The following is a 24,892-nucleotide window of genomic DNA, read 5'->3' as shown; positions in this document are numbered from 1 at the left end:
CATCTTTTCCTTGGTTAGATGAGTTCAGGTGGTTCCCAGCACAGTTCTCTTCCAAGGCAGCAGTTGGCAGAGAAAAGTTACTGTTGTCAGATCCCCAGCTTGCCCAGGGAGCAGACAGGAAGATCTGAAGATAGAGAAGGGATTAAAAGTAGTGAGCTGAAGCAGAAAGGTTATAAAACTCTGAAAAAAAAAAAAAAGTGAAATAATGGAAAAACCCCAGATAGTACTGAACAGAGGAGAAAACCCCCTGTACAATTACTTCAGAGGAAAAAGCAGGAAAAGCAGGAGAGATGATATATTAGTGGCTAAATAAAGTGCTCAAATGTCTTCCTTTTAATGATGACATGCCTTGTTTCTTTGTGATGGTAAGTGATGAGTCAGATTTAAAGGGAATATTAGATTGACTCACTACCGTGATTCTTGGAAAATCCATAATAAAAATTCATCCTTTTCTGAGCATTAGGTGACTTCAAGTGAAAAGATGTTGCAATTCTAGAGAATGGTAATTAGGTTTAATTATAACCTAACTGACCTTCTGTGGTGTTAAAATGTTGGCAGAACTTGTTTGTCTTGGCAAGCCACCCTCTCCTAGAAGCTGCTGTTCTTGTGTTTGGCTTGGAAAGTTCATTGCCATATGGATCTGCACATATGGATTTCTCCATCACCCTTCAAAGGAGTAGAGAGAGATCTGAAAAGACCTCACTAAAGGAATATGAAATTACAAGATTCATATAATCCGAAGTAGAAATAATAGATAATATTATCTGGATGTGTGCTGTGAATTAACCTAAGCCTTCCAATACTATTTATCATGTACCAAAATTTGAAAAACAAGGTGCTGAAGTACAATTTTTTAAAAACTATTTATGCCATACTGTTAGTATATGTCACTTTTCTTTGTATAGGTCTTATTTTTCTCATTGCCTAATTTGAATTCAGGCAAGATTCAGAGAATGTCAGAGATTTCTTTAAAGTAAAAAGATGCTTCTAGAATAACACAAACCAAGGGCATGTTCCAGAAACAGAAAAGTGAGAGACAGGCAGATTTTCCCATGGCGTGAGGAAATCGTCTGACTCTGCAGATCCCAAGGTGGTTTTTGCTGAGTGTGGTGGCAGCACTGCTGACAGCCCTGGACAACCCAGGGCAGTTGTTTATCTGCTGGGTTTGCAGAATGGAAACAGATCCTGGTCCTCAGTCAAACTTTATTACAAACAGTGCCAAGCCTGGGAGATTTTAAAGCTGAAATGTTGTTCTTCCTTTCAGAGAACACAGAAATTCAAGGGGTGTTGCTGGAAGCTTTTTTTTTTTTTCTTTTTAAATACTTTGATGTTTTTAAATATATGTCATGTATTATATAGACGTAGAAATAGAAATAACATGTAGAAAGTATATCAAGTTTTTACTCCTTCTGGAGTAGAGGCCATCTGGAGAAGGGAATCAAGAGGTAGATAAATGTTCACTCAGAGGTTTCTGATCTTTGAAGGAACCAGGAAAGGCTGGTGCTGGGCTGTAAAGGGGGCAGCAGCGTTTGAGATTTGTGGCCAGACATCTCAGATGATGGTGGCCCTTCAGGAAATCACAAACCCATTCACCCAACCCCTCCTGGGGCAGGTGACTCCATTGGAGGAGCTTCTGCACAAACTCAGCCATGCTCATTAATGTTGGAAACCAGTTTGTAGTTTTAAAGTATCTCAAGTGGGCTTGTGTCACATTTAGTTTCCTCTGTTGATTCATAAAGTTTTGAAGTTGTTTTATTTCTCACAGGTTACTTTTTTAGCCAGGGTCAGTGATGGCTTTTGATACTTGATTCTGATTTAAGTCATTCTCATTGCTGCTGGCCTACATCGGTATTTATGTCAAACTTGGCACTGGTTTCACCATCAACAGCCGAAGCTTTTAGATATTAGGAGTAACTGATAAACTACAAATCTAAATATACACAGGTCTTTTTTTTTTTTTTTCCTTCTACAGACTGACTCCTTGGGTTGGATAGCAACTAACATTAGCATTTAATGGCATTTCTCCTTCCCCCACTCTCCAAAATGGAGATCGAGTTTCCGTCCTGATTGGAAGGTGCAGCATATATCTAAGATCATCAGTTATCTTGAATTTCATAAAATATTGGGTAACTGCTCAATTAGCCACTAACAAAAATAGTGTGTGAACTTAAGAGAAACTGTTGTAATTAGACACAGCAGTGTTCCTGAATTCCCTTCAACAACCGGGGCTTTAAGGTTGAAAGAGCAGCATTTCCTCAAAGATTAGGGGAATAGTGGAGGGGAATAGTATTGCTTTAATAATCCCAGGGCTATTTTTTAAAGGTTCTGGGGCAAGCATTAACTGTGGATGTAATTAATCTATTCCTACATGCTTTTAGTCATTTTGTCATTTTCATTAGTTCTGTAAGAAGCCTCATGAATCCAGAGTCAGATACAGGATAAATTTGCATTTGGGGTTGTCTGTTTTACATGAACTTGGGCAGGCACTTGCTGCTATCTGATTTCAAAGGCTTGCACTTTTCCAAAGACTCTAGAGATCCGTGAATTTGTTTTAGCACTTCTCCAAGTTTCTATATTGCTTGACTTTTAATTTCTACCAGGGCCTGACCTGCCTCCAAGTGGGATTCCTTTCCTTGACCTAAAGCAGCATGTCTGTAAAGCTGCAGGTTTTCCATTTGATGTTAATACTTGGGCAGATCTTCCTCATTTTGAAGGCAGCCACTGCCTCTGTTCGTGGCAAAGGAGTCTCAGCTTGCTGAGAGTGTTACCTTATCATTATCCTACGCTCCCTTGTGTAACTTCAGCTACACTGAGTGGCATCTGATGAAGCCACCTCAGTTTGTTTGCAGTTCCCTAGCAGCCCTGACATTACTCACAAGCTCTACAAAGCTCTCTGTTGCAATGCCCACACCTTTCCTATTTTTAGGGTGCCGGTATGCCAGCAGTTATTCTGGTGGGGGTAGGTGGAGGGGGCGTATTCACTCCACAGATTTTTTGCTGCTTAGAGCTATTCTGTTATCATGCTCAAGCATGTTACCTTCTGCAGGAGACAAAGCTTGCTGGTAGGGTATATGAAGCAGAAAAATTGTTCTGCTCTGTTGGACCTGTCATTAAGCAAGGTTTATTTAAGTCATAGTATTGCCCCAGAGTTTGTAAATAATTTCTCCCATCCTGGTGTTTACATCCTGCTTGTGGCTGTGTTGGGTTTCTCAGTCTCACTGCCACTCCCGTGACAAAGCACATCCATGATCCTTCCTCTCCTACTGCTCCTTCCAGTCCCTGATGAGCTCTGCTGCTCTTCTTTGAACTCCTGTGCCTGTGATCCTTCTGGAAATGTGACACCTGGAAGCACCTGTGGTTTTACTGGAGCTGCCTTCCAGCACCACGCAGAAGGGACTGAGGGTCTGTGATTCCTCCCTGCTCCCTGTCACTTTGGCATTGCTCTGCGGGCAACAGCATTGGATTAATCTGTGAGCCATAGAATGTTGAGATTTCACATGGTATTTTCTAAACAACAAATGATTTTTTTTTCCTCCCCTCAAACTATTACTGAGTTTTGTGTTAATGACAGCGTTGGCATGAATATACCACTGTAGCTGTAACACATTTTTCAGGGTTTCTCATCCTGCTTCAGCCTGGCTGCAGCAAGTCAGATAAGCTCCTGTTTCAGAGCTGGCTTTATGATACCCATTTCCAGGTGTTAGTGTTCTCATTATCATCTGATTATTCAAACTGTGCATTTAGGATTCTGTGACTGTCACATTACACTCTCAGTAACAGCACCATACAGCTTCTGCCTGTTTAATCAAGATGTCTGGTGGCAGCCTGAGTCGATGATTTTCATTCCCTGTGATGGAGTCATTGACTTCTGGATTCACTTTTCTGTATCTTGATGGCAAGTGATATGTAGATATGTGTTGGAGACATGCCAGTGTTTTTCTAACCCCTACATGACATCCACAGGATGTCAGATTGTGCAGAAATTGCTTTTAAACTGTTATTAACTTCTTGCTGGGTTAGCTGCTTTTTATGGTTCTAATACAACGATTTCACTGCTTTGCAAGGAGCGCATGAATATCTTACTCTTAATTTAGTGAGATAATGCAGATTACTGTTCCTTATCTATATCTCTGGTCTTTTTTCCACTTATAAATAATACAGCTATCCAGAGTGAGTGAGCCAGACTTTGTGTGAAGAGTGCATACCAAAAGAAAGGCCTTCCATTCAAACCCAATTTTGCAATGCAGATGTTGAAGGGATGCCTGCACTGGCACTGTGCAGAAGACAGTGCTTGTGCAGGAACACTTGGGTCTGGAGACTGAATAACCAGGTTAACACTCAGATGAGCCTGAATTCAGAAGTTGTGGCTCTCTGCAGATGAGCTCAGGCACTGCATGGTGCTGATTTATAAGTGACACCCTTCCAGAGCCAGAGCAGGCACCAAGGCTTCTTGAGCTACTGCTGAAGATAAACTTGTCAGTTCAAGGTAAAACTGGCAAATAATAGAATCTTTTACTACACAAGTCTTAAAACTGCAACCAAAAGAAAGAACAGCAACAACAAAAAAACCCTTTCAAGTGGCTCAGAGCCAATCTTAGCTATTTTTACCAGGAATTTCTGGGAAGAAAACAAACCTTAGCAATATATTCTGGCTATCTGTAATACTATCCTGGAAACGCTCCAGAAGGACAGAATCACTTTGTAAAATAATTTCAGTTTAATAATCTCTAGCAAGTCATTTCCACAGTCGTGGATTGAATTGTGAAGATTCGAGGTACTTACAAATATTTTTGGATGTATTTTGCCATTTCCAGCTTGTTGGATAAGCAGCTCTGGTTTCTAGAGGCAAAATAGATGTTTGGGAGGTTCTGATATGTCAAGTTCTAAGACTTTTAAGCTTAATTATACCTGAAAGTTCTGAGATGTTGCAAGTATTTCTGTGGTATTTTCAGCTCATTCAGAAGTTTTAGAAACATCAATGATTGCGTGATTTTCCAGCCAAATTAGTAAATGCTTATGATGCAACTCATTCAGCTGAGCTTTGAAAGAGCAGCTGGACTCACACAACTTTCCCTGAACCAAACCTTTTATGGTTTAGCTATTAATATTATCCTGGATAAAGTACTTTCTGTAGGGAATGGGCTTGGAGTAGCTTTCTTACCCCTTTGATAAGCACTAATGTATGGCTTGAGTGGAGAAAGAAAGGGAAGCTCGGGTCCATGGTAAATTTTCCTCAGTTGGAGTCAGTAGCGGTTCCATCTTTCAGAATCTGCTCATTGTCCTATTTAGTTTATGCAGAGGAAAGAGATTTCTTTTCTAATTTCCATAACCATAAATGGTCACTAAATTTAACAAAGGAAGAAAAATGGAATAGGGAACTCTAATCCTGCTTTATGGCTCTAAATAAAATTATTTGTCTTTCTAAATCTTTGAATTAATTTTATGGAAGGTCACAAGTACACCTCTCAAAGCATATTTCAGTAAAAGCTGCAGAGTGATTTACTTTGGAACCTTCTGTCTCTTTGCACTTCTACAATTTTTTCAGTGTGAAACAAAGCTGTCAAAATATTTACTTGGGCATTTTGTTCAAACATTCTCATATGGAAATAGTGTATTTAATAACATCATTAACATGAATTCACAAATCCTTTCATCTGGCATCTATCATTTACAGGATCAACTGAAAAATACCTGACTGCTTAACGCTGTCTTTAAAGAGATTTTTATATATTTTTTTAAACATAATGTCTCTATCTTCTCCCTTCCATAGTAATGATACATAATACCTTTCCTGATAGCATATCACAACTGTGTTTTGATAAATAAATGAAAAGTATTTTGACGCTGATTAATTTAACTCGTGTTATGACAGCTTTTGAGGAAGTGTTATGTTACCCCATTTTTCAGGTGATAAATTAAACAGTGATGAAATTTGTGACTCACCAAAGTCCCTGTACTGTCCAAAGGTCTCCTTTCAGAGAAGTGAGATGAGGGAAAGTAGACTTCATTTTCTTCTCATCTGAGCACAGGCTCTGTTTTCTTTGGCCCTGTACCAATGTCTGCTCCCAACAGACCTGCAGGATTTTTCTCAATTCCTTCTTTTGAAAGTGAAGTTTGCATGGATTTTGTTCTGTAGTGGCATCCCAAGGCAGTCCTGGAGGCCACCAGTCTCTGGTGGGCGTGCAAGGTTAATGGATTCCTATTCCAAACCTTTCCATGGCTATCTTGGGAGAGTTTCTGCCTTCCATGGTTGGGGTGTCCTTCCTGGTATTGCTGCAGGTGACCAGAGCAGCTTTATTCCACTTCCCTGCTCCTGATAAAACTAGGAACAAAAATTCCCAAGTTTGCCATGTATGGTATTTGTGCCATGTATGGCATCTTAAATGCCATGGTGGCACTGGAGATGACATCCATGACTGAGGAGGCTTCCAGTGCATTCTTGGTGAATTGTTTTTTGGGGTTTTTTTTTTAGTTTGTTTTTTTTTTTCCCCCAAAATTTAGTTTGCTTTTATCTACTGATAATTTTGTCAATAGGATGGTTAAAACTTCTAAAATTTTTCACATATATGTTGTCACAACTGTAAGTTGTATTAGCAGTACTTAGCTGCTGGACTGTAAAGTGCTTCCTCAGATGGGGAAAATTAGATTACGTGTATTAAATCCACAAATACTCATATAAAAATAGTTAAGGTTTCTTTGTCTGATTCTCTTTCCCGTAAAATAGCATCTTGATTTCCAAACCTGGTTAAGAAAATTTAATGTCTCCTTTTTTAATAACTCATTTCCAGTAAAATAAAATTTAGTATAAATGAATTTTCTTAACAGTTTATTAAATGTAGCCATTAGATATTTATCGCTGAGATATGGCTTTCATCTTTCCATAGTATTGTACAAAAGAGATTGCATCTAATTGAATAATTAAGCAGCTTTAATATATTATTTCATCTGATCTTACTTTCAGAGACCTTGCTTGATATATTAGGGAGATTCAGAAGTCTTTAATCACAGACCAGTCTGCTTCAGGACTGTGTCCTGACAGTAAGAAGACATCTTCAGTCCTCACTGAAGTGCTCAAAACCTCACACAAGCACTTTGATCTTTTCCATTTGTCTTTGGGGAGAATTTGGCACTGTTCAGATCAAATAAAACCACCATAATTAAAATAATCCATTTCACATATAAGTATTACAACAAACTACCTCTTGATATTTTTTAACTAAAAGCAGATGGCAGGGGTTATTTACTTTATTTTGGGAATATTTCATTTGCAGGGAGGTTGCATTGAAGGAGTGTGGGGCACAGTTTTTTCTCCCAGCAGCTTCTGAAGTCTGCTGTCCCCTGGCTCTCCAAACTCCCTGCCTCACTCCTGGCTCCAAGCCCAGGCATCCCATCCTTAACCCTCCTTCTGGCTTTGAGAAAAGGCATTTTGTGCTCACCCATCTTCCTCCATTCAGACTGGGTTCTTGACATGGCAGAAAAGCAAAAGGGAGTTTTTATGTCTTCTCTGTGTCATAAAATTCAGATCTTGGAGAATTAACACCATTGCTCACTTCCTCAAACACATTCAAACTATTCATCCTGTGCCCAAATACTCTGAGTACTTGTGAGGAGTTTCATAGCTCTAGGGAATCATTTAGACTAGTCAGCCAAAGCCAAAATTAAAATTTAAAATGCAATTGGCAATATTATTAATCAATTAGCTCCAGGGAGCTGTCAAGGCTTCCTAACCAGAGTTAGAATAACAAGAAATATTTTTGAAATAATAAAACTAGATCCTTAATAAAACTTGTCTCCTTCTTCACACATTTATTAATATGATGATGCCTAAAAAGGTATCAGTAATTACTTTTATATGAATGAAATTGAATTGGAATGAGAGCCATCTGCAGGAAGCAGTAATTGGCAGATCCATTTCTTTAAGCATACATTAAAATCTTAGTGCAATGTCACAGGGTATTAGAAGAGGGGAATCTCACACTGCCCTAAACACCTTGGTGTGACAGCAGATTTTATTATGCAGTGAGAGATAACTGAATATCTCAGCTAAATCAAAAAAATGTGAGTGGGCTGTGAACTGCTGAACGCTTTTAGGTTGATCTTGATATTGATATTGTCCCTTTTTAGAGCTCTTCTGCAAAAAAAAGAGTAAACCATTCCGTAAGGTTACAGCTTGGGAGATTCAGATGCCATGCGGTCTGCAGCAGTCTGTCTCCATCCTCCTCTGCCGTATTTCCTGATGAATGCAGGCGTGGGATGTTCAGACTGGGATGTAAAAAATGACAAGGATGGCTGATGTTTTTTTTTATTAGGGTTTTTTTTTAAGGTTTCTATGTATATTCTTCTTGTTGGTCCAGAATAACCCCACATGTGGTACTTCTTGGATTCACTCTAAGAGCCACTTGTGTGACGGGTTATTTGAAGAGGGCTACATTTTCCTGTAGCAAAAATGAACTTTGCCTAACTAGCCAGCAATAAAATACTTGGATTTAATTTAGAATTAAAAAAACCCTGAGCAAACGTAATTGCTGCAGCAGTGCATCAATGGCTGGTATACAAACTAATAAACACCAGTTCTTAAATACTGTCCTAAGAGAACTCACTTAAGTAAAGGGGCTCGGTAGGAATTTGACAATCCAGTGTTTGACAGTTTGACAGTTCTATACCTACAGAACATTTCCCTCAGAACAAGCCAGCTCTGTAGAAGAGTTACAGGGCCAGTCCTGCAGGACAGGCTCAGAGTTCAGCTTCCATTTGAGGGAGGGATTTCCCCTTTCCTGGAGGGTGCATGAGGGAGTCCCTGGATACCACAGGGGATGGGATTGATTTGGGGGCAGTTCTTTGTCAGGGGTGTCAGGCAAAGGAGAGGACATTGGTGGTGTCTGTTCAGAGATGCTGCTGGCACCCAGCCTGCCTAGCCATCCTCCAGGCTGCTGGTCTGGGTTTGAGACCTCTGAGCAGCTCCTGTCCCTCAAAGACATGGGCAAACCCCATTGGGAAACTTGCGGGAAGAGGATTTGAATCTTGTGGGGAGGAGAGGCCATCTGGGCTCCCTGCAGCTGGGACTAGATCTGCTGTGTGCTGAGCCAGAAAGGAACAACGTGCCTGGTTCTGGGATGTGGTGCAGGTCAGCATTTGGCATCCCCTTAGCAGAAAACGAGAGCTTTGCTTTTCCTTGTTACAGTGAAATGCTGCTCTGGACTCTGGAACTGCAGAAGAGCAGTCGTTGGCTATGGAAATCCCTTAGGCTTTTGCAAAGAGGAAAAAAAAAAAACACACAGAAACACCCGACCCGACAAATTGAAGACATCTGGGTACAGAAGGGCAGCCCATTTTCAGCAGGGCTGCTGATCAGTGGCCCAGCAGGATTAGGCACCTTCCCAGGGTGCCAGCATCACTTTGCAGCCTCAAGGCTTCCTGAAAGAGCCCGTGCAGAGCTGAGCAACACAAACCTTCAGCTCAGTGTAATGAGCAGTAAATTGGTTCTTGGGTGTCCTGGCTGGTTCAAAGCAAAACCAATCAGCCAACGTCTTCAGTATCCAAATCCTCCTCCAAGTGGGCTTTTCTTCATCTCTCCCTAAAAACTTTCACAGATGAAGTTTCACACAAAGTTTGTTTCTCTTCCAGCATTTTTTTTTAGCATCTCTATATGGAAATCCATGACATTTTCATACATTTCTTGTGTTTTATTAATAAAACACAAAACTTTGGATATTTTTTTTTTTACTTTTTTTTTTTTTGGTTGGTTTGAGGTTTTTTGTGATGGTGTACTGTTTTGTTTTATTTTGTTGTTCGTTTGAACCTTTAAAGTTTTAGAAGCCGATTTTAAAATTAACAAGCAATGAAAATGAGCTCCTCAGCTTGAATCTGTGCCCTTGCAGGGGCGTTCTGTACCACAGTTGGACATTTTTGGGTGTAACAGGGAGAAGAGAATTGACCATATTTGTTTTTTCTGGGTCTGGTAGCATATTGCTCATCTGATCTTCAGAAAGCATTTATACAAATGGACTTCTGCCAGCTTTTGGAAAGGATTTTACGTGCAGCTGGCTCCTTACATGATTTTCATACAGAGTGTGGGGCCCTCTTTATCTCCTCATACCCCCCAGGATGTTCTTCATGGGAGGGAGGCGTAACAGTTGTTTTCATTTTCCCTTTCCCTTATTTCTGGTTCAGGCATCGGTGTGACCAGAATTAAGTGCAAGAAAAGATGGACATCTGGAGAGGAGATGGGACTTTGGGATAGACTTGGTTGTGTATTCCTTGCATGAGCAGAACAGATTGGCTGTGAAGGGCTCAAACTCTGTTTTTTATTCTTCTGTGATAATTCAATTCCTGCTTTGTGTTCTTTTTATGAATGTATGTAAAATAAAAAGCACATTTAGCTTAGAAATACAGTAATAGTAGCTGCGGGCTTTCAAGCCTGACCTTTTTGTTATTACTGAAAACAACAGCAAGTTCTCAGCACGTTATTACTGCTATATATATAGATGGTTTTTCAAATCAAAATGCAGTTTTGCTGCAGGTGGGCTAATGCGGATACCAGCAACTAAATAACTATATCAGGAAAGTAATTTTTAAAGAAACTGTAATGGGTTTTTTCCCTGGTTGAATGCTGCTGGCATTTGCAGGTGGGTTGGTGCCTATGAGAAGTTGAATCACCAGATGTAAGAGACAGGAGCTCTCCTCACGACCTGCTGCATGGTTTTGAGGCATTGTTACAATTTTCTGGGTCAACTTTTCTTCCCACCTATCATCTGTCTCATCTGTTTATACTTGAAGCTCTTCAAGGGAACGTCTCATGTTGTGTTTGAACAGAGCCTGTGGTGGGGGAGGAAGAGGATTTCTAGCTTGGCTGAAGCTGCAGGATGCAAACATAAAATAAAACCTTACAAATAATGGCAAGTGATAAAAGTACATAGAAGAAAAGATAAGCTGTGATAAACATTTTCTGTGGATCTAATAAAACTTGGCTTTATGGCACAAAGGCCCCTTCCTTTCACTTTATAAATACTTTCTAAGAAAATCCTGTGACCTGTTTGCTGCACAGATACAATCAGATACAATCTGTCCTAATACTGGACATCAGGACAAAAATGGGACACTTAAAAGCACATTTATTTTTTCCTGCATGTGTGATTCCTAAATTAAGAAAAAGCTTCCTCCTCTTGCCTTTTCACAAGTCTATAGTCATTATACTGTGTCTAAACCAGATGGAAGAATATATTAAAAAATGTTTTTAGACCACAGATTGAAAAGTGGTGCCAGAATTTTCAACCAAAAATGTGGCACTGATTCTAAAATCTGTTGACAATTTTATAAAGTTTTCTTTTGGCAAACGAGCTCCATTAGTGTCTTTTCTTTCTTCCAGGAAAATAAGAGAAAGCTTTATCTGAGTCATAATTTAGTTAGATTCCAACCTAGATTTGAGAATATCAGCATAAATATATTAACTTTCTTCAGGGATTGGAGTTGGGACATAAACAGACTGATCCATAACATGAGAAAAACACAGTGAAAGGCTACAGTTGTCTCTTCTGCCTGATGTTGGGTCTTACCACAGATCTGTGCTTCCAGGATTTTAACTACAGCCATTCCAGTCCAGTCTCAGAAAATCTATTTAGAATTCAAATTTTGGCTGTTCTTTCCAAATGAGGACAATCAGCATCACACACACTTGAATTGGGATTTCTTCTTACACTGGATTGAGCAATGAAGTTCACCAGGAGGCAGCTTTCTGGGCATGCAGTTCTGTGTGGAACACCAGACATTCAAAAAACATCTTTGTAAAAGTAAATCCATTTTAAATACCCTTGAGAGAAATAGAAGAATCTCTGAATACCCCCAATAAAAATAAACACTTTTACGTTTCCCTTTAAATAATTGTACGTGTTATAACTGGAGAAAAAATTATTATTCCTACTTCACTATATGCACTATAAGGGCATATGTTAAACTTCCATCCACATCCATATATTTTTATATATCCATATAAAACCTCCATCCATAAAATGGCTCTTCTCCCACAGGAGTGAGCTTATGCCAAATCTTTGCTCCCTCCGTGCTGCTTCCAGGGGTTCCAGGGAGGCTCTTTGAGGTGCAGCATTCCCTGCTCACCTGTTGGCCAGATGTGCATTGGGCTCACCTCTGGGCTGACCTGATAACAACGTTCAGAGTTTCCAAATTCGGGCCTTATAAGGGCACTGAGTTGCCTTAAACATCAGTGCAGGGGGTTTTAAAGAGGCTGCTGTTGTATGCATTGCACTGTGAAATATTCCAGCAGATCCCTTGAGTGCCAGGCGTTTCAGCAAGGCTTTAAATGTCTTTGAGGGAGTTTTTTTGGAGTAAGGTTGTTCTTTATTGAGGAAACACCTGTTGTCCACATTTTACGGGTAGGGCGGTGAGCTCAGAAATGATGCTGTTTGCAGAGAGTTTGGGGAATAAAGGGCCTGACTTGATTCCTGCAAGCCTTAATCGTGTGCCCTAACTCTTGTACAGCCTTCCTTGGGGGGGTTTGTGGAAGGACACAGGTCATCCTTAAGGACACATTGCAGAGTGGTGAATAACTGGTGTATCAAAACAGAAAAGCACCAAGATGAATGAGGTGGGAAGAATGGGGCCATTTCTGTGGAGTGTTGTAGAATGCTGCTTTTTGTGTTTTCCATGGATCTTTTCAGTGGAACCCTGACTTTGGTGCAATGGGCCAGACCTGTGGCTCGGTCCCTCCTTTGGGGGAAACTTGGGAATGTCAGACATGGAATAAATCACGGAAGAGTTGCAGGAGGCTGTGCTCTGAGCTGGTCCTCAGGGCTGAAGAAAACTTTCAAGTTAATTCCCTGATGCTAAACCTGGGGTTTACACTGGAGAATTCCAAATTTGGTGGCAATCTGCTCTTCATTGGATAGATACTGAGGCTGAAAGGTGTATCCAGGGTGGGCTGCTCTGCCAGGGGCGCTGTCTGGAGCAGTGGATGTAGGTGAGCTGTCCTTGCATCTGGCTCACAGCAGTGCTCTCGTGTGCTCTGGAAGGTGTCAGCAGTCACATCCCTGTCTGTCTTTCTGGTTTCTTGAGTCTTGTCTCCTAGCCAATATTTTTTTCAAGCTGAATAAGTAAAATTGGTCGATTCTCAGCACTGAGCTTTTCTGCACTCAGGGATTATTTGCCAGTTGTGACAGCTCTGTGGAGTTTTGTCCTGGCCAGAAGTCTCAGCAGATGCATTGTGTTGACTTCCTGAATCCAATTTGTAACAATGATGTTTTTTTCATACTGTGTTTCTGGAACCAATTTGCCTGCTTTCCCTTCCCCATCTCCTTCTCCCGGGACACCCCAGTGAAAGCTCTGCCCTGCACACTCCAGTCGCCTTCTGTTTGCCTGCTCCCACTGCCTGAATCCCCATCTTTGGGAGCAGATTTATGGGAGACCATTGCAGACACAAAGTCATTTATGAGATAGACTAATGAGAATCTTGGGCAGCTTTTCTATATGAGACTCTCCTGCTAAAAAAAACCAAAAGCCCAAATGTAAAATTTCCTAAGCTGCTTGATTTATTTCATTCGTTTCCTCCGTCTATTCAATTTCAAAGCCATTTAGGAAGATCGTTTGCACAAACATTTAGGTTCTCTTTAACTAAAGTCAACCCCAATGTGTTTTTTCAATGAGCTGGAGCTCATGAGGAAGATTCAAACATTAGCTGTGTGAAGAAGGCAAGCAGTGTTTGTACAATATATTGAAAATTAGCCCGCGACACACTGGAATAATACATGTTTTACACATGAATATTTTTCATCCCATTCCATAGTTTGTACTAGATCCTGACACAGATAATTCCAGAAGCTACAAATTAATTCAAACTGTGAAAGAGGTTGCAATTATTTATGAAAAGAGAGGGTTTAACTGTAATGTAGTTGGTTTTGCTCTGTATCTTTGGTCACTTGAAGGGAAAGCCTTTTCTCCTGCTGTAGTATGTCAAGGAAGCTTATCTGCACGTAAACAGCAAAATTAAACCTCTCTTGTGTTGTAAGGGTTGAACTTCTCTAGTTTAGAAGTTGAGCATTTCTAAAAGTGTACTAATGATGTCATCCTGATAACAGGAGATAATCCTCTCGCTTTGTCATGGAGTGATACTTTTCCATAGATTTAAAGCTGTCACAGGAGTAGGAAAAAGCTGTCATACTCGTAGGAATCAGTGGAAAAGTTTTGTTTTAGTAACTGTTGGGGGAGCAACTATGTTATCTGCATTAAAGATTGTGCACCCATTATCAGGAGTGTTTTGCCCACAGTTTGATAGGAATTCAGGTCAAGAGAAGGACCGTTTCCCTGAAGGGGAAGGAATAACCATGGCTGGAGTACCAGTTAAAAGCTTCCGAGTATTTTCTGAAAATAGGAGTACACCTATAGCTATTAAAGAAAATACTATTTTTTTTCTTGTTGTAATAATTTCATGTTTAATTCTTACAGGACATCACAAACCAAAAGGAATGGCTTGTGAGGCTCTGGTGCTGTAATGGACATAAATGTACTTTCTGCAGTTGATTATGTTGAAGTATTCGTTGTTTATATGAATTATTGTGGTGGATATAGAGCAGAACCTTTCAAGAAGACAAACTAAAACTTTTATTTGTCTCTGCAAGAGAATTCACAGGAGTAAAAGTCCATATGGGAGTCTTGGATGCAGGAGTACAACGACTCGCCTTAACATGTAGAAGAGAGCATATGGTTTTGGTAATAGGTTAATAAGAGCAATTAACCTTATAGTGCACTCATTTGTTGCTCTCGGTTGTTTATAAACTAGGTAATAAAGATATTTTAACATCCTATAGTTTTATAGGAGATTAAGTGAAATCAGGCTGTATTTTTCAAGTTTTAATGCCAACAGTACTCAGGTGATACTGTGATAGAAACATAAAATTAGCCAAGTAGAAGATTCACAGTACCCCATGGTGTGTCCAGCCAATGGATATCATCACAAATATTGAAATACACAGAATAGTTTAGAGAAATACAAACATATGTTAAAGGTTTTCATTAGCAGAGGAACTGTTGTCCCAGGATGGTCACAGATCTGTCACTCAGCTTGTTCTTGTCACCTTGCAAAGACTGTAATGTGAACTGTTTCCAGGCTTTATTTACGTAGAAAAGCATTTTAAACTTACCTTCTTCTTCTTGAGGATGAGCCTCATGGAAGAACACGCTAAAGAGTCAGCAAGCACTGTCATTGCTTTATTTTGTTTGTTTTGAAAGACTTCCTGCAGAAGTGCCAGTTTCTCTGTTAGGAGCTGCTGTGTTTGCCTGGCAAACAGAATCATTGGGTACAGAGGAGCAGGTTGGTGTTGGCCCCACAAAGTGCACCCACAGGAAAAGCCATTTTTACTTCATTCTGTGTTGGCTCCTTGCACTTCAGGTGGTGTCATTTGCTGTCCAGTTGGGCACCTTGCTGCCCAGACAAGTGACACCAAGGGTTGCGTGATTTTGTTTTGTGAGTGCTTTGGGTTCTAGGCTGGTGGTGATGGCAGAAGGGATGGTTTCACCATAATAATAGTTTTTTTTATTTAATTCTATAACTTGTATCAGTCAGCTTTTTGGTCTCCTGCTTTTGTGCAATATTTGTTTTGCAAACTTCTCCCTACTTATTTGGCTGCTATATTATTATTCCAAAAGAACCCTCTAAAACAGCTCATCTGTAGATTTAACTTGAGCATGTAAAGGATGATACATTGCGGTTATTGGTTTTGTCTGTCCTTCTGGATTTACTGTTAATTGTCTGATTTTTACCTTATATTTTGGTTATAAGCTACTTTAATATATTTAGCTGATGATAACCCAAATGAGCTGTGATTCTTTATCATGAATTTGAACATCAAGACAATAATTTCTTTCTTTGGGTTTTCTTCAGAAGCTTCCATGAAACCTTTCTATACAGATTTGTGGTGTCATTTTTTTTCTCTTTCATTGAATTGACTGAACAATGTATTTGCTGGTGCAGCATTCACCAAAGATGAGGACTCTTTTGCTTTATTAGACTTGACAGTGTTTAAACAATACTAATTCTCATACCCAGCTGGCTTTTCAGCTGATTGCTGTGCTCTCTATTGCCGTGTAAAACAAGCTGGAACATTAATGACATCTTGCACGCTACCCTCTGGAGACCCACTTTTCTTTAGAGAAAAGTCAAATATATGTGAACGTTTCTGGGTTTTCTCCTTATTTTTTTTTCTTTCTTTTCAAATGATACTTCAGTGTACTGTCAGATTTTGTATGTGTTACGATACTAATTTTCAAGCACATAATTTTAAAAAGTAGTCTTCATTTTATAGCTAGATTTACTGGGTTGCTCATTTTTTACTAGAAATAAATGCCTTCAGCTAAACCAGAATATACCGGCTTTAAAAACATGTTCAAGATGCACATGAATGTGCTATTTTAACCCAGCTAAAATGTTGTATATTGAAAATGTGTTTGCTAAACAGCCAACAAACATTTGCAGATGTTAATCATTTGTTCAGCCTCTCACTTTTAACAGTATTGAGTATTCTTCATGGGAGAGAGAGACATAAAACCCCCATTTTTCTAGCCTATAAATACAAATATTTAACTCACATATTTGGACAAGCCCAAGCCTTAAATGTTTGCTCCTGAAGGATGAATTTTGTCTGTTCTAGAACAGCCATCTGTGATGGGCTGCAGCCACTGCTGAGGTGGTCATTGTAGCACAAGTCTCTCCTTCCAGTCCTTCAGAGGCTGTTTAATTTCATATACATTTCAGTTAATTGTGAGACAGCAACTTGCTGAAACCCAAACTTGATTCTTGTCCCCTGCACCCAAATACTCAGCCCTGCAGCAGGGGTGAGGATTTGGGGTGCTCAGTTGTCCTGGCCAAATGAGGGCAATGACCTCTCATAAAGGACTGGCCAAAGCTGAGGTGTGGGATTTAATATTTAACTTCAAGGAATCAGTGCTTTCTGAATAAAATTTACAACCTTCTTGGCTATATTATGTTCTAAAATGTTTTGCACAGAAGGCAGGTGGCCCTGTACAAAATGTGTGCCAGTGTCTGTGTCCCACAGTGCCATGACACTCCGTCTAGTGCATACAAAGTCACTTGGAAGCATTGTAGGGAATATTTTCTAAATAAAGAATGTTTTGATATCACAGTATTCCATTTAAGCAATTTTTTCCCCCCTAATTTTCTACAGCTGGTCTAAAACCCCAGAAGAATGGAAGTTTCAAAAGACAAGACAGACGTGGCTTCTCCTGCACATGTATGATAAAGAGAAGGTTTGTATTCATGCTGCTTTTTCTCAGAACAAATATGATAGTCTTATACATTAGTTAGAGCTATTCTTTATTAACCAAAACTTCCTAGTATTAGCCATGCACTTGTCTCATAATTTTTTAATAACTTACAAATTACTTTGTTTTTAACCAAGATGCTGAAGCATTTTAATTGCTTGTCATTGATCTTTTTATTTTGTTGGTGATCATTGTCCTGTGTATGCTAGATTTTTGTACTTGATGTATAGAAAGCATAAAGAGGGGAGATTCATTATTTATTTAAATCTGGAGTTTGCTGGGAATTTGATTCATGTCCTTAATTTGAGTATCCTAATGTGGAACCCAATACTGCAAACCACAGTTCTCATATTGTTTCAGATATCTCTGGCTCCATGGAAGATGTACAGCCATATTGCCAAGATGTTAAAATAGCTCTCTCATTTAAATCTAAGTAAAACCTGATGTTGATTGTGAAAAGCAGAAAGTATAACCAGAAGCCAGGCCTGAATCCATACTGAAATCCATTAATTTCATAGCTTAAAAAACAACATAAATTGAATTTCCAATAAGTATCTGACCATTGTGGTATCAAGTGAGGGTGTCAGGTCATTCATTTTGTTGTGCAGTAGAACAAACCTCTGCCCAGTTGCAGAGTGCCTCACTTATTAGTTCATTTTGTTGACATTCAGTTAGGTTTTGCTGATTTTTTTGTGTGCACTTGAGCATTTACTCATACCAATCGTCCTGACCCAAATTAGTCAGCAGCTCTTAAGCCAATCACCTGACATTGGGTGTTACCTTTTTAGACAGCCAGATAATTAACAGCAGAGTTTCATGAAGGCAAAAATGTTCACATGGTGTAAATTAAAAAGATGGGTTGCAGAATACAAATTTGGTTTTGGTTTCTGGGTTGTTTGCTCTGTCTTCTGTTTTTTAAGATTCTCCTTTAAAAGTCTTTATCAACCTTTCTAAATCAATGTATGCTCTTCAAAGCTACCTAGAAATTGTTTGGCAGGCAGAAGGATGTTTTTGCTTTTTTTACCTGTTTACTTTGAGATTTGTGTTGAAATATACTGGGACACAATGAACTGTAAGTAGCATTTGTTTTCTGTACCAAAACACAGTTTAACTCCTTCTTTCTCAACACTGAAATGAAACCTCCTTTTTCTTAAAATCCTTATGGAAGTGCTCTGATTTATTTAAATTCACATGTTTTGTAGTTTAATAATCAGAGGAGCATTGAATATGAACTTCAGAGAATGATTAACATCTGCATCCAGATTAAGTGAAGTTAGTAGAACTGCTCAAGTGCTTATAATTAAGCATATGATGAAGTCTCTTTCTCCATCAGGACCATAGGGAGGGCACACCCAGCTTCTTTTGAATATCTTTTATACCCAAATTCAGCTTCCTGTCCATTACAGAATAAAATCTGTTGGCAATCCAAGCATGACTAACATACAAAAGGAGACATAAGTTTCTTTTCTTCCTAAGCCACATCTTTGATCTCATGGTGTCACTTGGATGCCTTACTGAAGAGCCATGCAAAGGCCTGAATCGAGTTTCCTGTACTAATAGGCCTCTTTCTGTAAGAAGTAAGTTGAGGTTCTAAAATTGTTTGCTAGACAAATGGTTTCTTAAACTCCTTTAAAATCCATCTGGTGGCTGGCTGGCAGCTTCCAAGCCAGGCCTGTGTACCTATGGTGTGGATCCTTCTCCAGCACCCAGGATAAAATAAACACCAGGTCATTTGTTGGTCTTTTATCATCTGGCACAGCATTTTTAGGAAGTTACTAGATCAGTCTTTGGCTTCTGGACTTCAGGGCATGGTGGGGTGGCTGAAGCTTCCTTGGAAGGTGACCCAAAATACAGCCTGGCAACAATGAGCTGAGCTCTCTCTGCTGGTGCCTGTGTTTGCTTTGCAAAATACGTGGGTGTCTGCCGGTCTCCAGGTCTGAAAATACAGAGTTGCAGAGGATGATTTGAAAGTGATGACTGTTCTTTTCCTGGTACTCATTCGCAGTGTTTCCCTCCTTTTCCCAAAGACAGGAGTTATTTCACTTGGGATTTTTCCATATTAAGCAGCCCCAGTGCATATTAGGAAGTCAGGATAGTGGCAAGATTGGTGTGTGAGAGAGAAAAAGAAACAAGAAAAAGGTCAAAACAGTTTAACAAAAGAATAATAACAAAATCCCATAAGCCTGGCTTCGACTTCCAGAGCCATGCTGGGAGATCTTGATCTCCAATTTCAAACCAGCCTTGAACTGACCTTGGAACAAGGATTGTGTTCCTCCTTGGAAAACCTCGCCAAGACCCCTGAAATTACCGCTTTTGTACTACTGTGTTTGAAGAATTAAGATTTGGATTTCATTAACTTTCCTTGTGTGTTCCAGTCCTTGCTATGGCTGTGCTGTCTGTGTAAGTCAGGAGGAAATACGATCTTACCTTGCCCACGGGGTGCTGTGTTGTGAACTCCTAATGAAATAAACCTCAGAGCTGTGTTATGTTAAAGGAGAAAATCAGGCTTTTTGGGCACCCTTAGGGCCAAATGCTAAATGTTTCCTAGGCTTCAGGCAGCCTCATGTTAAGTCTGCACACTTAGGATTTCTAAATTTAGAGCAGCCTTTCAATGCCCCCTCAAGCATTTTGCTTAAATGATACAATAATAACTACTTCCACAGGTATGTCTGTGCCATGCACTCTGAGAACAAGAGTTGTAAATTACAGAGATAATTTGGCCAAGGTTTGAAACGTGGAAATGCTGCTGACTTTAAAAGCTCAGTACCGAGTATCTGCATTAAAGGAACACTGTCACACTGGAATTGTTTATGTCTAAATGGGTTCATCTGTTCATCTGTGAGTGAAAACTTTCAAAAATATCGGTATTTTTCACTGTGTTTGATTTGTATAGTATAGCAACGCTTCATATATCATCCATGTCAGTGTTAGTCATTGTAAAATTAATAGTTCTTTTGTAACTGCATTGTTTCTTTAAAGCAAGAGTGTTTGTGTGAAGATTTAGAAGGTTTTCCATAGCTTACGAGTTACGAGGCTGAACGCAGACTAAGTTTTGATTTATTGCTTTGTAATACCCCTAACTGATGAAGGCAGTGTTGGAATATTCTTTCTTCCTCTTCTTTTGGAGTGATAGAAGTTTTAGTGATCAAAGTTCTGCTGCCAAATGTCCACAGAGAAATAAGTTGTAAATTAAGTGTCTGTTGAAGCTCTGTCTTCTCTGAAATGTTGATACTTTGCAGAATTGAAACCGCCCTCGAATAATTAGTCTCAAATCCTTTAAATACTTACGTATGTGTTTAACTTGACTCATGTCAAGTTATATGTGTAAAGTTAAACATGGAGAAACATACTTGCAGGATGAGATCATTTTAACATCTCGTGATTCACAGCAAAAAATATCCTGTTATTGGCCGAAACCTGTTCCACAGACACACAACATGAAGTTAAGATCAGCGTAGGTCTGTTCACCTATTCCTTTTGAAAGTACTTCAGCATGAAGTACTGAATAAATCATTCCAAAGTCCTTGCTAAATTATTGTCAAGATTAATATAATGATCATTTAAATTGTATGTTTTACCAGATAAGCTAAAACTTAATCTCTGACTAGTTAATTAGAAAGGGAGTGAAATGTGGATAATCCAAGTGTAGATGACTAAAGGGCTTTTAATGTTAGACATGTTGGTAGAGCCTATCAGTTTTAGTCAGAGTGATTTTAAAATTATTTCCATATGTCTGAATTTCAGTTTGTTTTTCAAATTAAATTCTAGTCCTTTGTATAAGCATTCTGTCAAAGTGTGCAGTGGTGGGTGGTGTCTCATCTTAGCAAACAATTTTTGGGTAAGGGCAAGGGAAATTCCCGCAAAATTCTTCCCTCAGACATATGCATGCAATTCTCACCAAATTTAGTAAGATTTACATGTGTGTTTCCAAAAGGAGGGTTTGGCTAATGTGTTTTGTTTTTTTCTTCCACCAACCCTCCGAGCCTTGGGCTCCCTGTCAGGCCGTGTTTGCATTTGCTGATCAGCATTTCCACATCTGCTGAGCATTTCCTCTCAGATGCTTTGCCCATCCGAGCACATGACAGTTCTCTCACCAGGGTCCATGCCTCCTGGCAGCCTGAGCCTTGGCAGGAAACGTTTCCACTTGGATTTCCACTTGAAGTTGGACTTTGGCAAACACCAAAGCCCGTGCCATTGTCCTGATTGTCTTTCAGGTGATGCTGTGACGTGATTGTGAATATATATTGAGAGGGGAGAAAATAAAGCTCTTTTTCCTTCCTTTTGTTTTTTCTTTCAAGGTTCCAGACAAGTATTTCACCATTTTACTGGATTATCTGCAAGGGCTTCAGGGTGGTGCACGAGACAAAACTGTGCAGAAAGCTGAAGCTTTTATGAAGGAATTTGATGGTTCTGATGGAAAAGACCCAAGCCTGCTGGAGAAGTGCGAACGCATCAGACAAGTTCTGCAACTGCTGTCCTGAGAGTATTTCTGTGTCATAGTTGTTGTCTGGTGGAGGGAAGGAGAGGATGTCACATACAGAGGCTGTAAAGGATTTGTAAAGATAGAACTAAATTTTATACTCATCATTTTTTCCAGTTGAAAATATTTATCGTGTTTGGAGCTGATGAAATAAAAATAAAATACATAGCCCATAGTCTTGCTGTTAATCTTACTGCACCTCTTTAGAAAAATAAACCTCTCTTCCTCTCATTAGTTTTTCTCCATCTCCTCCTCTAATTACTGTTAAATGTGGGGAACATTGCAGCTCTTAATAACAAGAGAAAAGGAACCAACATAAAGCCTGGAGGGTCTTTTACAATGGCAGCTTTTAAAATGACTGCACAGTACAGTGCGTGCTCAGCCAGCTGTAATCTCTCACTTTCAGCTTCAGAAGGATGTCACTTGGATTTGGGAAAGATCATTTTCAGTCTGTTGAACACGGGTTGTACAACACAGTTGCTTATTAGTACTTCACATGGTGATCTGCAGATACCATCAGCTTTGTTAGTTTTCCATTTATATTTCAAAGTTTTCAAATGCATTAGGGCAATTGTCTAGATACTCAGATAATGCGCAGATGGGAACAGATCAAATCCTTGACTATATGTGGTAGAATCATCAAATTGTAGCTAAACTTACCCTACAATCAGAAGTGCTATGCTGTATCCAGCCTGCCAATATTGCATTTTTCCCTTCCTCCTGCAACTGGCATCCAAAAGAGTTAATTCATGTTCATTCCTTTTGGCATGAGACATTTGTCTCTTATGAACGTGCTGAAAATGAGGCTTTCAAATAAAAACCAAGGACATTAATTACTCAAAGTTGGATGATTGGCTTATTTAATAACACTGGTATTCAGACAGAGTTCTTGACCTGATTCTTTAATGTTTCTGCAAACATTGTTCATACTTTATTAATAACAACTATATGAAATGTGTGGTGTTTTAGAAGAGTGGCTGTCTTTGGGAATTACAGCTTTAATTTGGGTGGGTGAAGGAGGGGAGGATCCATGGATATGCAGGCCTGATTTTCCAATAAGAAGCATTTGAGTGGATTTGACAGCCTTCATAGTCATGGCTTAGTGCAAATCTTTAAAAGTATGAAAAGTATTACTAATAACAAATAACTTATGCTTTCTGACTTGCTGAGGAGGATGCTTTCAGCCGAAAAAGACTAGAAACCAGCGTGTCCTCCTCTAAAATATAACTGGGATGGAGTTTGGCACAAGAATGGGTAGAATTGAGCAGCAGCGTCCAGGTTCTTCATTGAGCTGCTGATGGTGCCTCGGGGCACAGCTGGATGAGGGCTGCAGAGGAGGCAGAGCCAAAGCGTTCCTGAGCTGTATAGCACTGATCTTCCAGTGAGAAACCTGGTGAAAAGGATCTGTAATAAAAGGAAGTGATCCTGACATTTAGTGAACTCATAAAGATCATTGGGTCATATGTTTTACATGTGAGAATATGCAGCTGGGAAAACCTGCTGTCACTCCAAGCAGAAGCTGGTACTTGTTTCTTTCCATGAGAGAAAATAAGGATTTCTCAGGGATGAAGTTTTCAAAGTATCTTTTTGTGAGTTTATCATTGCATGTTAGATGTCAGAGAAGAATTTTTGTTCTCCCTCAAGACATTTGAACGTCGCCACTTTTGATTTCTCTGTCACACAAAAATGTGGGCCCTCATCGTGCACTTAACATATCTTCTAGCTTAAAAGCACAAGCACATTGCAACTGCACTTTGGAAAAGAATTACGGAAAACATGTTAAAGGTAAGATCTGGGCAGAAATATGGGAACTTTTTACTAGATGTTGTAGTGCAAATAGAAAAGGACACTTAGATTGCATTTCATTTTTTTATTTCACACCTTTTCTTCAAGAATCTCCAGCTGGCTGGCAAACAATTTATCTTCACAACAGCCAGGAAATGCAAGAGCACACATTTTTGGGAGATCTGGATTGCTAGACCTGTTTAAAAGACAAGACTGTGAGTACCCAGAGAGCTTATCCCGCACACTGCAAATGCTGTCGTGCCTCTGGCAAGCAAATCTTGCCTTGTCCATGTGCTATCCACCACACCAGCCTCTGCTTCCTGCCCAGCCTGGCATTTTCATCCCTAGATTTACATTATGTGATGAGTAAGTCCAGAAAATATCTCCTCCGTCATGCATTTTAAATTATTTCTCTTAAATTATTAAGTGTGCAGTCAGTTACTGAATTCCTGTAGCTGGTTGGAGCTGTATGGGAAGATGTAATCTGGCACTTGATTCACTTTTTCTCATTTGGTCACATACAGTTTTCCAATCTCAACGTTGCTTGCATCTTAGGCCATCATATGGGCACAGTTAGGACGAAATCATGTCTTTGCCTCTGTTTGAACCAGTCTGCTGTGTTAATAAAAATTTCATCCCAGGCTAGAAGTAACAGTGTGCACAGAATGACAAATTACATCTTCATCTGCCTGCGCTGATCGCCTTCTCGTCAAGTTAATCTGCATTGTGTAGCTCTGGCTAGCAGAATGCATGTCCTATGAGAATGCTGAAGTCAGGACTTGCAGGCAAAATAAAGGAACACTAATTACTTAGAATTGCTTAAAGCTGGAACTGTGCCTCTAATGGAAGTACTAATTACTCAAAATTTGACAGTGGAAGAAGTTCCCTTTAATTTGGCTGATCCTTGCTATGGGTTGTGGATCTATTTGGTTCTTCACTGTCTGCCCACAGTTTTATTTTGTTATCACCGTTGTAAAATTACTGTGTAAATGAATTCTATTTGTGTTTGGAAAGGGCATCTTGGAGTTGTTGAATGTGTGTAGTTTATTTCCTTGTTTCCTCTCACTGGAAAATTGCTCTGCTGTGTTTCTCTTCATTTTAAAGCAAGGTGACTATTGATTCATTTCCCATTATTTCAAATAGCTTAGAAATGCATGTCTTTAGTTTGAGCTTGGGGGTTTTGGTTTTGTTTTGTGGGTTTTTCTAAATTTTGCCATCAAGTAAGCAAAGTAAAAAAGCATTAAAATGTACTCCCATTTCTACAAATCAGTGTCAAAAACATCAATTGCAAAAGAGATTTAAATTGCGAAGTCAAGCACTCAGAAAATTAGAAAACATAAGAAT

The 24,892-nt window shown here is 39.5% G+C and overlaps 1 protein-coding gene across 2 annotated transcripts in view; it reads left to right on the top strand.

Annotated features, from left to right (window-relative positions):
- Positions 1 to 22,643, top strand: part of CUNH7orf50 (chromosome unknown C7orf50 homolog) — a 124,728-nt gene extending 102,085 nt beyond the window's left edge. Inside the window, exons 3-4 of one of the 2 annotated variants that reach the window (XM_066198175.1) lie at positions 17,187 to 17,268; positions 21,582 to 22,643. In XM_066198175.1, the coding sequence (XP_066054272.1) occupies positions 17,187 to 17,268; positions 21,582 to 21,764 (265 nt within the window). In that variant the 3' untranslated portion in view covers positions 21,765 to 22,643. The remainder of the gene's footprint in view (positions 1 to 17,186; positions 17,269 to 21,581) is intronic. The other variant, XM_066198174.1, reaches the window with a different exon arrangement.
- Positions 22,644 to 24,892: the final 2,249 nt, after the last annotated feature.

This window comes from Chamaea fasciata, unplaced genomic scaffold (genome assembly GCF_029207755.1).
Source record: "Chamaea fasciata isolate MVZ Bird 193981 ecotype frontalis unplaced genomic scaffold, bChaFas1.0.hap1 SCAF_16, whole genome shotgun sequence".
Classification (NCBI taxonomy): domain Eukaryota; kingdom Metazoa; phylum Chordata; class Aves; order Passeriformes; family Sylviidae; genus Chamaea; species Chamaea fasciata.
The sequence above is the reverse complement of the archived record's forward strand: the minus strand, read 5'-3'. Positions and strand labels throughout refer to the sequence as shown.